Source organism: Phacochoerus africanus, chromosome 2 (assembly GCF_016906955.1).
Source record: "Phacochoerus africanus isolate WHEZ1 chromosome 2, ROS_Pafr_v1, whole genome shotgun sequence".
In the NCBI taxonomy this organism is placed as follows: Eukaryota; Metazoa; Chordata; class Mammalia; order Artiodactyla; family Suidae; genus Phacochoerus; species Phacochoerus africanus.
Genome location: NC_062545.1, coordinates 45,750,957 through 45,764,215, shown reverse-complemented (window position 1 = coordinate 45,764,215; position 13,259 = coordinate 45,750,957). Strand labels below are relative to the sequence as shown.

General features: G+C 36.7%; 1 protein-coding gene across 1 annotated transcript in view; it reads left to right on the top strand.

The window, feature by feature from the left end:
- EYS (eyes shut homolog) overlaps nucleotides 1–13,259 on the top strand; it is a 1,324,234-nt gene that overhangs the window by 870,766 nt on the left and 440,209 nt on the right. Inside the window, 1 exon segment of the mRNA XM_047769134.1 lies at nucleotides 7,374–7,486. Within this exon segment, the coding sequence (XP_047625090.1) occupies nucleotides 7,374–7,486 (113 nt within the window).

The following is a 13,259-nucleotide window of genomic DNA, read 5'->3' as shown; positions in this document are numbered from 1 at the left end:
TCTTTTCCCCTTCATTCCCCACATGTATTTTATCAAAGTCATTTATTCTTTCATCATAATATTATCCATATTACATCTTTTCTAATTTTTTTTAAAATGCCATTAGCAGATATAGGGCTCAAATACATTAGCCCTATGTTGCTTTATTAGCTTTCAGTTGTTACTGTCAGTTTAAAGCTGATACTTTGATTATAGTATCAATGGATATGCCAATAAAGGAGTAAAAACATATAGAATCAAGATAAGAGTGGGTTCATCACCGCACAGCTATAAAGTAAATTTCAAATATGATAGTGATATTGTTAAAATTCAAATTAAAAGAGAAAAATCAAATTAATAAGTTGTCATTGTATTTGAATTACTGGAGAGGAATTTGTATTTTTGGCAGAGAGTTTGAAGATAATAAAAAAATAAACAGTAAGCCAACAAAAAGGAGGCAATATAGAATTCCCTGGTGACTCAGTGGGTTAAGGATATGGAATTGTCATTGCTGTGGCTTGGGTTCCTGCTGTGGCATGGTTCCACATGCTGTGGGTGTGGCCAAAAAAAAAAAAAAGGCAATAATGAGATCGCATCTTAAAAAAAAGTGGTTGCATAAGAAAGAAAATGTTGCCATATTTCACTGTATAGCTCAACTACAGATAATTACATGGAAATAATGTAAACATTAAAGTCAAATCTAAAATTATGGTTAATTTAATGTTGAATATTTATATAATCAGAATTGTTATATATGATACAGATGTAATCTTACATACAAAGAAGTCTACAAAAATGTGAAAAACTGGATAATACACAAAAAATAAACATATTGCTTAGAAAATTGGAAACTAGTACTAGAATAAATTGATAAAAGAATATGAAAATTGAGCTGGGAATCAGGGATAGCAGTTAAGAGTTTGGTTGTGATAAAATTTTTGTTCTACGACATAAGCTGTGTTGAATTTTTTTATTTAAAAAAAGGCATATAGGTTTTCAGGTGATAAGTGAGGAACTGATACTACACTACCCTTACTGCCACAAACAATCATAAAATTAAGAAAAATATATAGAAAAACACACAACAAAGTAACAATACAAAGTTTACTATCTAATAAAAAAATATTGGCTATGTTGGCTATGGAAAGGAAGCAAGAAACTATGGACTGCAAGCAGAATGAAAATGAGTCAAAGGATAATAGATCAATAAATCATAAAGATTACATAATTAGCATATAAGGACTTCAAAATAGTTATTATAAATTTATCTAAAAACAGAAATAAAACATGAAATTGAAGAGAAGAAAAATGGAAACTATTTTAAATACAAGAATAGATATAATATGAACTCTATGAAAGAAACATGTAGAAGTCTTAAAAATAAAAATATAATATCTGAGCCTAATTGGTTAAACAAGAGATTACATGCCTCAGAAGGAAAGATCACTGAACCCAAATACAAAGAAACAGAAACTAACTACATTGAAAGAAAGAGGCCAAAATGATAGAAAAAAATGAACAGAAGCTCAATGACTTGTAAGGGGTCAAAATACATGTAATTGGAGTTCCAAAAGGTGGAAAGAAAGAGGGAGAGAAAAAGATGTTTGGAGAAATAATGACCAATATTACCTGGATTTGATGAAAAATATCAACTCATACATCCAATTAATCTCAATAAAACCTAATGAAAAGACAATTATCACTGACTTCTTATCAGAAACAGTACCAACCAGAAGACAACAGAACAAATTTTCAAGTGCTGAAATAAAAATAATTTTTAAAAGACCCTTCAACATAGAACTCTGGATCCAATAAAAATATAAACATAGTGTAAATTAATGACATTTTTATTTTAAAAAACCTGAATGAATATGCCTCCATCAGACCTACATTACAAGAAATGTTAAAGCAAGTTGTTCAAGTTGCAAGGAAATGTTATCAAAAGGAAACTTGGAACTACAAAGGGAACTGAAGAATGCCAGAATGGGATTGAGACACAATGGTAAGGAAACAAAGAAAACATCACAGTGTAGCAGCAGAGGCAAGATCACATGGCAGTTTAACAGGAATGTTCTACATATATATACAGCCTGTTCACACACACATACACATACACAAATCTTCAAGTATTTTCCTTTCATATAAGGATTGAGTTTAATCCAAGATTCAACTAATATTTTACCAATTGAAACTTGGAAAGGAAAATCCAAAGGAAAATCTGGTGCAAAAACCCCCTATATAAAACATATTAAGGTAAAATTGTCTCTTAGTAATACAAGAACAGAAGCAACATTCAATCTTTCTCCTTATGCTTAACTAAGGGAATCAAGGCTAACATTCACAATTATTACAATCAAAAGCATATATCCAAGATCATTCATTTTTTGTTAAAGTTTTTAATTGTCAACTCTACTAATTCACATGTCTATGATGTTTCAGGAGTAGTGTATGCAAGATTTCTTTTAAATTTTAAAAGTGAGTTTCATGTATAACTGTGATCAAGATTAAAAAAATGAAATTTGGAAAACAAAACCACTAATGAAGCCCATAAAAACTTTAAGCTAACAATTGCAAATCTACACTTTCCCTTCTCCAGCATGTAAGAACCAAATGTTTCTGTTTTCCTTGCAGTCAAGTGACTTCTTTGTGAATTTACTGTGTGAAATATTGTTTTGTTTTCTAATTCAGTCATTTTGGGCCCTTGACAGAACATTGCTGTTGAGAGGATTTATAGTACATGTGCCTACATCAGAGGGAGGAGGGGCGGAGCAAGATGGTGGAGGAGTACGAGGTTGCGCTCACCTTCTCCCACAAACACATCAAAAAAACACATCTACATGTAAAACGACTCACACAGAACATCAACTGGATGCTGGCAGAAAAACTTAAACCTCCAACAAGGGCAAGAAACTCTTGACATAACTGGGTAGAACCAAAAAAAAAAAGAGAGAGAGAGAAAGGAATCAGGACAGGACTAGCATTCCTGAGAGGGAGCTGTGAAGGAGAAAGGGAACTCACATCCTGAGAAGCCACCTAACTGACGGACATCAGCTAAGTTGGAGGGACCTCAAAGTCATGGAGAAAAGTGCAGCAGCTGGACTGAGAACAGCAAAGCAGAGTGAGAGCCACACAGATCATCTGAACCACTGGCCAGAACATCCGGAGATGCTTGGGCAGGGGCTGGGTGCTGAGACTAAGGCTCCGGAGGTCAGTCCTGGGGAGAGCACTGGGGCTGGCTATGTGGGGACAGCCTGAGGGGCTAAGCAGTGCCTTATTGGTGGGGGAGTGGTATGCCACCGGCTGAGGAGGGGAACGCCACAGCAGAGGGAACCCAGGAGAAGGTCCAGACCCACAGGAGAGGCAAGGCACCATTGTTGGGGAAGGCGAGAGGAGGAGGGGTGGACTGTCATAGAAAACTCCCTGCACCTGAGCATGCATATGCCTGAGGGCTCTCAGAGGGCGGGTGGCTCTGGCACAGGCTACCAGCAGTGAGAAGCCTCTTGCCCCTTTAGGAGAGATTGAGCACTTTTGCAGGCTACCGGTGGCTAGGCACCTCTTGTGTGGGCTAGCGGCATCAGGGGGCTAAGTGCGACTTGGGGCCTCTTGCATAATCTACAGGTGGCAGGGACAGACCACGGCGGTCGTCTCAGAGGCTAGAGGGAGGCATGGCTTGCCACCACTGGGGGCCTGTGAGTGGGATCCACCTGTGACCCCAGTCACCTCAGGGGGTGGCAAAAAAGAAAAAAAGAGGGCACTGCAACCGAGCACCACACACAGTTGCTCTCACTCCCCTGGGAACACACCTGCCCTGCAGCTGCCACTGCCAAATGCTCTGGGCGGTGCCCGGACACTTGGTCATTGTCCCTTGCCAAGACCCTACAACTAGGAGCCACTGGTGCAGCACCTCCTGTGTGGGCTAAGTGGGACAGGGTGCTTCTTGCATGGTCTGCAGGTGGTGGGGGCAAACTGCCACAGTTATCTCTGACTCCAGAGGTGGGAACAGCCCTCTGCCACTGGGGATACCTGAACAAAAATAACTGGCAGCCTCAACCACCTCAGAGGACACCACAGAGAAGGACATTGCGATGGAACACCACCTGTTATTGCTCTCGCTCCCCTGGGAGCACACCCGCCCTGCTGCTGCCATTGTGAAACACTCTGGGCAGTGCCCAGATGCTTGATCACTGTCTCTTCCCACAAGCCTGCAACTAGGAGCAGCTTGTGCAGCACCTCCTGTGGGGGCTAAGCAGGATGAGGTGCTTCTTGCATGGTCTACAGGAGGCAGGGGCAAATCACTGCAGTTATCTCTGGCTCCAGAGGTGGGGGAGTAGCTCACCACCAGTAGGAGCCCGTGAACAGACAGCACTTGCAGCCCCATTCACCTCAAGGGCACCGAGAGGAGGGCATTGTGACCGAACACAACCTGCTGGTGCTCTCGCAACCCTGGGAACACATCCACTCTGCTGCTGCCACTGCCAAACACTCAGGGCAATACTGGCATGCCTGATCTCTGTCACTTCCCGGGATCCTGCAACTAGGAGCAGCTGTGCAGCACCTCCTATGTGGGCTAAGTGAGACAGGTTGCTTCATACAAGGTCTACAGGTGGTGGGGGCAAACCACCAAAATTATCACTGACTCCAGAGGTGGTCGTGACCCGCTACCATTAGGTGTCCCTGAACAGGCACCACCTACAGTTCCAGTCACCTCAGGGCACAGCATTGCAATCCAACACAATCTGTTGTTGCTCTCACTCCCCTGGGAACTCATGCACCCTGCTGCTGCTCCTGCCAAATGCTCTGGTCACCTTGTATGTAGATGTGCCTAGAGCTCATTACCACTTCCCAGGGCCCTGAAACTAGGAGTAGCCTGTGCCACCTTCCTGCAGGTCCTTGCTGCTGTTGAGAGTCCAACGACTAGGCACCGACTGCTGGCCCTACCCATTGCCTCCTTCTCCCTGAAAACACACTGAATATCCTGGAGATAACAGCCTGCTCACACCAAAGAAATAGATAGCAAATATTCAAACTCCCACACCAAAAATAAATAGTAACCCCCCCCCAAAAAAAATACAAAGGAGTACTTTTACATAGAAGTAGTCTTACATGATTACAGTTTGGCGTCCCTAAACTCACAGAAAAAGAGAAACACAGGCAAGATGAAGAAACACAGAAACATTCCGAGTTAAAGCAACAAGAGAATTCACCTAAAGCAGTCAACAATGAAACAGACCTCTGCAGTCTGACAGACATTGATTTCAATAGGGAGATAGAGAAAATACTGAAGGAATTAAGAGAGGATATGAACAGTAATGCAGATTCCTTTAGAAAGAAACTAGAAAATATAAGGAGGAGCCAAGAAAAACTAGAAAATTCATTTGCAGAGATGCAAACTGAGCTAAAGGCAATAATGAGCAGAATGAATAATGCAGAGGAATGAATTAGTGATGTGGAAGATAGAATAATGGAAATCACCCAGTCAGGACAGCAGACAGAAAACCAAATGAAGAAACATGAAAGCAATATAAGAGACCTATGGGATAATATACAGCAGGCCAATCTATACATAATAGGAATTCCAGAAGGAGAAGAAAAAGAAAAGGGGATTGAAAATATATTTGAAGAAATTATGGCTGAAAACTTTCCAAATCTAAAGGATACTGATATCAAGACAGAGGAAGTACAGAGGACCCCAAACAAGTTGAACCCAAACAGGCCCACACCAAGATATATTATAATAAAAATGGCAAAAGTTAAAGAGAGGATTCTAAAAGCAGCAAGAGAAAAGCAAAGTGTTAATTATAAGGGAACCCCATAAGGCTATCAGCTGATTTCTCAACAGAAACACTACAGGCCAGAAGGGAGTGGCAAGATGTATTTAAAGTGCTGAAAGGAAAAAATTTGCAACCTAGAATACTCTATCCAGAAAGAATATCATTTAAAATAGAAGGGGAAATAAAGAATTTCTCCAACAAACAAAAGCTGAAAGAGTACAGTAATAGTAAACCCATTCTAAAAGAAATACTGAAAGGGCTTCTCTAAATTAAAAAAAAAAAAAAAAGTAAGAAGAATTAGGATGGATGAAACCACAACTGGAAAGCAGTCAAATAAGCCAGCATACAGATCTAAACATGAAGATGTTAAAAAAAAAAAATCAAAAATCATACAATGCGGAGAAGGAAAGTGAGAACATATTGATTCTTTTTTTGTTTTAATGATGGGTTTGAGCCTATATGACTATCAGGCTAAAGCAGAAAGAGGAAAATGCTTAAAAATTTTTAAACTAAGACTCTTAAGTTAAAAGATGAAATAAAATATATTCACCCCCAAAATTTTTGAAGACAAAAGCTCACTTTCTTCCTCTTCCCTTCTTTCTTTTCTTTCTCTTTCTTTTTCTCTCTTTCTTTCTTTCTCCCTTACTGATATTACACTCAATGAGAAATCGTCTTGAGAATGTGAACAGTGTATGTTATTAATTCAAAAATCTAAGAGGGCAACTTATTTTTCAGTGTCTAAATTCAGTGACTGCCCTGGTCATGATTTACTCCATATTAGCTTGAAATTTTTAACAATATTGAGAAACAGAAGACAGACCCTGAAATAAATGCTCATTTCTAACTATTGAATTCTGAGCTGTGTCCCTTTTCGCTTTTCTAATTTCTCTTTTTCACATAGATGTAAAATTATATAGACATAATTACTGATGTAGCACTGCATGTTCATGGTGAATACAATAAGTCATACCTGTTTATCTTTTAGAGGTTATATTTGTTCATCAAAATTAATGCTCTCCAATGTCATTTTCTCTTTTTTGCTCTTGTCCCTTTGGAAATCTTTCTGGATATCATTTTTTGCCCAAGTTATTCCTAAAAAGAATAGACCACTCAACTGAGCACAAAAGGCATACAGAATGCATCAGGGCTTCAGGATGCAACAAATATTTGTAGCTTATTATGTGTTTCCTTTGCCCCTGGAAAGAGAGATTTTTCTGGATGTTTCATAGCTATAGATGGAATAAGGTAACTAATATCTGAAAGCAACAGTACAAGGAAGAGTCACAAAAAATCAAAGAGTATAATCTATTGATGGAAAGGATAAGTGTATCAGCTTTTCTCTTATGTTTCAATAAATAATGAAAACCTTATTCATATATATGTGACTTTTTGTAATTCTTACCATGGTAATATACATATTACAAATAACTTTTGACTAAAGTTTTGATCTTTCCTACTAATTTTTAGAATGATATTTTTGAAAGGAGTTATATTACTTTCTACCAATATATTGAATAAATCTGAATTTATTCTCTGCCCAGTTTGCAGCAAGAACAATACTTTGAAGAAAATAATGTAAATTTCCCCCCTCCCTTTCTCTCTTCCTCTCTTTCTTCCTTTCAGATTTCTGGACCAGTTGAGAATTTTACTGGCTGCATAGAAATTATAGAAATCAATAACTGGAGATCTTTCATCCCATCCAAGGCAGTGAAAAAAATTCACATTGACAGTTGCAGGTAAAATACTGCTAATGATTTTTCAAATACTTGTTCAAATAATCACACAAAAAGTAGCATATTCATTTGAAAACATTTAATCATGACTAGAATATATTTCCTTCATTTTGTTTTCTTTTCACACTTTCACATTTTACTTTACTTTCGTTACAGACTAGAGCATTTTTAAGCTATATCTCAATTAATTGGACCATTTATTTATAATGGATTTCTGCTTTGTGCTGTTTAAGTTTCACTATATATACTAACAAATAATCAAAGATGATCAGAAAAATTATTTATTAGAGTATTTCACATATAAGCATGCTGACAATCATGCATGCGGTGTATTGTTTAGGGTGTTAAAATGTTTCTTCTACAACATTACTCTCAAAAAGTTGTCATTGTACTTAAATTTTCATTATTATTAGTGACATTCCTTTAAATCTGCTTCTGGATATAGAAATCTACCTGGGTGTGTATGGGGGCAAGAGGTCAGAAGAGCATGAAAGCATATGTGTCAACAGAAGAAACATATTGATATATTCTACAAAAAACCTTTAAAATATTGAAATTCTACTATTCGCTATGGTCTAAGGTGAATTATCAGTCATACAGTGACTATTCTTAAGGAGTTTATAGTGTAGTAGAGAAGATATTGAAGAAATATTTAAACAAATATACAAATGCGAAGAGTGCTTTAGGAAAAATAAAAGCAGAATGCTATAAGAACTGTACATATTTGAATATCATCAAATCTGCTTCCTTCACAGGTAGGAAGAAATTAAGGAAATACTTCATAAAGTAAAAAGATAGTTTATTCCACCTTTAGCTAATACATTTAAAACATAGTTGTGGCACCTAGGATACAGTGGTGGACAGGGTGCTTTTTTGTTTGCTTGTTTTGTTTTGAATGAAATGAAAATTTAGTATCTTACATTATTCGCAATTTTAAAATAAATAAACACAGTAAATCCTTCTATTTTACAGTTTATTCTTTTTTTGGTCTTTTTAGGGCTGCACCCATGGCATATGAGGGTTGTCAGGCTAGGGGTCAAATCTGAGCTGTAGTTACTGGCCTACACCACAGCCACAGGATTACCAGGTCTGAGCCTTGCCTTGACCTACAGACATGCTGGATCCTTAACCCACTGAGCAAGGCCAGGGATCAAACTCATGTCCTCATGGAAGCAATTCAGATATATTTCCACTAAGCCATAATGGGAACCTCTTACCATTTATTCCTAATTTTTGTTTGCAGTCTATCTCCATTTTTGATTGACTGACAGTTAGTTGTATTTCCTAAGATTTAAGACTGAGATTCTTTGCTCTCTACCTTCTGTGTTAAATACTGTGATCTGTTAACTGATACCTAACTAAATTAAGAGAAGTCACTAGTAAATTCCTTGAAAATGATATAATCATTTGATGATTTCTATTATTATCTGCAAATTTAGCAATTTGATAAACTTCTCTTTTTTTATTTTATAAAAGACCAATTTAACTCTTGTAAGAAGGAGTATAAAATGAAAATTAAAATTGTGTGATCTCAGCTACCTGCAAGCCAATTCTTCACCTTGTATTTCCCTAGTCTTCCTTCTCTAAAAGACCTGTTTTATTTACTTCCAATACCATTAGGGTATTTGGCCTCCATTTTGCAATATCAGTTCTTCAGCCACTATGCAGTAATATTATCACCATTACAATATCCAACACAGCTGTTGACATAGAAAAGGCTAACGCATTGTATTTAGAGTTAGGGCAAGTGGAGACTACGAAACTTCTCTGGCATTTACTCTGTACCTCTCACTAACCACTACTATTTCTCCTGAGAGGTACTCTATTGGATTGGTTCATGATATAGTTTTCAAAGGCTAATTATGCAAATTATTGGCTGTATGATAAGATTTAAAATTTTCCCATTCCTCAGTCTTATTCTCTGTAAGTCAGAAAAGTAATCTTTCTTTCACATAATTACAAAGAAGATAAAGTTACTCTTTTCTTTGTTAAGAGTTCAGTGACATGGGCCTTCTTTGCTCAATTTGCTACCATCTCCAGAAAGTTGCACCTTCTATGCCTTTTTCCAGAAACCCCTTCCCCTTCCTCATGCCCTTCTTTAACTGATCCACTGCTTCTCAGCTTTTAGACCTCACCTTTGTGATGGCCTCATCAGATAGGCCTTCTCAGACCACCCAAAATAAAGTGACCTCCCTCCTATGTCTCCTAGTCATGACTTATTTCCATAATTTGTTTTTTACTGTTTAGGAGAGATGCCATTGTTTGAATGTATTTATTTATTTGCTCATAGTTTCTTGGATGACTCCCTTCAGCATGACCTGAGCTTTTTGCAGACATGGACTCTGTGGGCCTCTTTCACTGCTCTTCTCTCAGAGCCTAGAAGAGTAGATGCTCAAAGGCATGCTATATAAAATTATCTTATGATTCTACTATGCTAATTTCTTCAAATTTTTTTCTTTTTTCTTTCTTTCTTTTCTTCCTTTCTTTCTACTGATGTATAGTTGATTTATAATGTGTTAATTTATGCTTTTTAGCAAAGTGATGTGTGTGTGTGTGTGTATATATCTATATATAAAATAGTTTATCACAGGATATTGAATATAGTTCCTGGGCTGTACAGTAGGACCTTACTGTTTATCCCTTCCACGTGTAATAGTTTTTATGAAAATTAGACAGGGAGTTCCCGTCGTGGCACAGTGGTTAACGAATCCGACTAGGAACCGTGAGGTTGCAGGTTTGATCCCTGGCCTTGCTCAGTGGGTTAACGATCTGGCATTGCCGTGAACTGTGGTGTAGGTCGCAGACGTGGCTCAGATCCCGTGTTGCTGTGGCTCTGGCATAGGCTGGCAGCTATAGCTCCAATTCAGCCCCTAGCCTGGGAACTTCCATATGCCACGGGAGCGGCCCAAGAAATGGCAAAAAGACAAAAAAAAAAAAAAAAAACTAGACAGAACCACCAAATCAAGCAAATGTAAATGATGAGCATCATGAAGATTGTCAGTTTCCCTTTTTTTGCAAATATCTGGCTTAATGAAAATACTGGATTCTAATATATACTTCTACATTCAGCTCGTCCAATAATTGTTCTATTTGAGATATCTGAAGAAATTCAATCTTCACATAGATATGTGCTTGGAAATAATAGGGATATTTAGTAGACTTTTAGGGCAATTGGGAATATTCATCTTTGATATTACATCAAAGCTTGTTAAGTCATAGATTGTTAAGGTTAGTTGCACTGTGAAATATGAAACTCAATGAACTTTGCATATTCTTTAAATTAAAATCCATTGTTCTATCTTGAATTTTGAATGAATCTCTTATGCATAATTTTGTACCATGTCTAGAAAAATATTTGTTCCTTGAGTTAGGTAACCCAAATATCCAAATATATCATTATAAAATATTGAAAAATCTTGTCTGTAAATATCCCTTCCAGTTTATTTTTTTATGTGGTTATTGTTTGGGTTTTTTTTTTTTTTTTTGGTGCTTACTTAAAATATTCTACCAAGCTTTTTCCCCAATGATAGCAATGATGATTATATTTATCCGTATAACAAATCCTTTCACCTTTGGATTAATTGTTATGTTATTTCCTATATATTTTTATAGTCACCTATAATTACTTCACCAGTGTTCATAATAACTACAAGCAAATGCTTCAGGCAGGAACTTTATCACCATGTATTGGCTTGTGTCTTGTGCCAAGAGTATGAAAGTTTGATCTCTCATTCAGGTTCAGTGGTAAAGTACCAATGTAATATGATGTCAGTAACAGCTAAATTAGTTTTCTTTGAATGTATGCCCAGAGTGGTTTGATAGATCATATTGTAATTATATTTTTATTTTTTTAAGTAATCTCCATATTGTTCTCCATAGTGGATGTACCAATTTACAGTCCAACCAACAGTGTAGGAGGGCCCTCTTTTCTCACTACTCTCTCTAACATTTATTGTTTGTAGACTTTTTGACGGTGGTTTTTCGGATCAGTGTGAGATGATATTCATAGCTTTGATTTACATTTCTTTAATAATTAGTGGTGTTAATCATCTTTTCATGTGCTTTTTTGGCCATCTCTTGGTCTTCTTTGGAGAAATGTCTGTTTAGATCTTGTGGCCATTTTTTAATTGGGTTGGTTTTTTTGATATAAAGCTGTATGAGCTGTTTGTGTGTTTTGGAAATTAATTCCTTTTCGGTAGCATAATTTGAAAATATTTTCTTCCGGTCTATAGGTTGTATTTTTGTTTTATTTAGAGTTTCACTTGCTGTGCAAAAGCTTTTAAATTTAATTAGGTCCCATTTGGGTTTTTTGGGATTTTTTAAATTTTTTATTTTATTTTTTAATTTTTTTTTAATTTCCCGATAGATTTTTTTTTTCCGACTGTATAGCATGGTGAGCCAGTTACACATACATGTATACATTCTTTTTCTCACATTGTCATGCTCCATCATAAGTGACTAGACATAGTTCCCAGTGCTACATCCCATTTGTTTATTTTTATTTTTATCTCCATTACTCTAGGAGATAGATCCAAAAACATATTGCTATAATTTATATCAAAGAGCATTCTCCCTATGTTTTCCTCTAGGATTTTTACAGTATCTGGTCTCACGTTTATGTCTTTAATCCATTTTAAGTTTATTTTTTGTATGGTGTTAGAGAATGTTCTAATTTTATTCTCGTACATGTGGCTGTCCAGTTTTTCCAGCACCATTTATTGAAGAGACTGTCTTTTCTCTGTCATATATTCTTGCCCCTTTTGGCATAGATTAGTTGACCATAGGTGTGTGGGTTTATTTCTGGGATTTCTATCCTATTCCACTGAAGTATATTTCTGGTTTTGTGCCAGTACCATACTATTTTGATGACTGCAGCTTTGTAGTATAATCTGAAGTTAGGGGGCCTGATTCCTTCAGCTCAATTTTTTTTTTCTCAGGATTGCTTTGGCTATTTAGGGTCTCTTGGGTTTCCATACAAATTTAAAATTTTTTTTGTTCTAGTTCTATGAAAAATGCTATTGTTATTTTGATAAGGACTGAAGTGAATCTGTAGATTGCCATGGGCAATGTGGTCATTTTGACAGTATTGATTCTTCTGTCCAAGAACATGTTATATCTTTCCATGTGTTTGTGTCATCTTCAGTTTCTTTCAGCAGCAGCTTATAGTTTCAAAGTACAGGTCTTTTGTCTCCTTAGGTATCTTAATTCCCAGGTATCTTATTCTTTTTTTTTTTTTTGGCCATGCCCACAGCATGTGGAAATTCCTGGGTTAGGGGTCCAACTCATGTCATAGCAGTGACAACACCAGATCCATAACCCACTATGCCACCAGAGAATTCTGGTACTTTTTTCTTTCCGGTGCTAACTCATTTCACTTAGCATACTGTCTGCCAGGTTTAGGTATGTTGCCAAACTTCAATTCTAAGTTGTATATTGTGCCTTCCCTAGAACCTGTCCCTTCTTACTATTCTAGGAATCCTTAACACCTGACACTATGGAAATTCATTTTAATTTTTTCCTATCATATTAAGAAGAGCAATTAACTTTCATAAAGTCACTTTGTTTTTACTTCTGCACCATGCCTAAAAGCCTATATTTTCAGAATTAAATGTTCTACCATAATATTTTACAAATAAAGGCAGTTCTTTCCCTAAAAGTAATTTTTTTTCTTATTACACAGATTTGATCACAAAACATGGTTAATATGCTGCAATTCCAGGATTGCCTCTGCTGTGTTATATAAATGGGGACTAGAGAGCCTATTAACTGCTGGTTA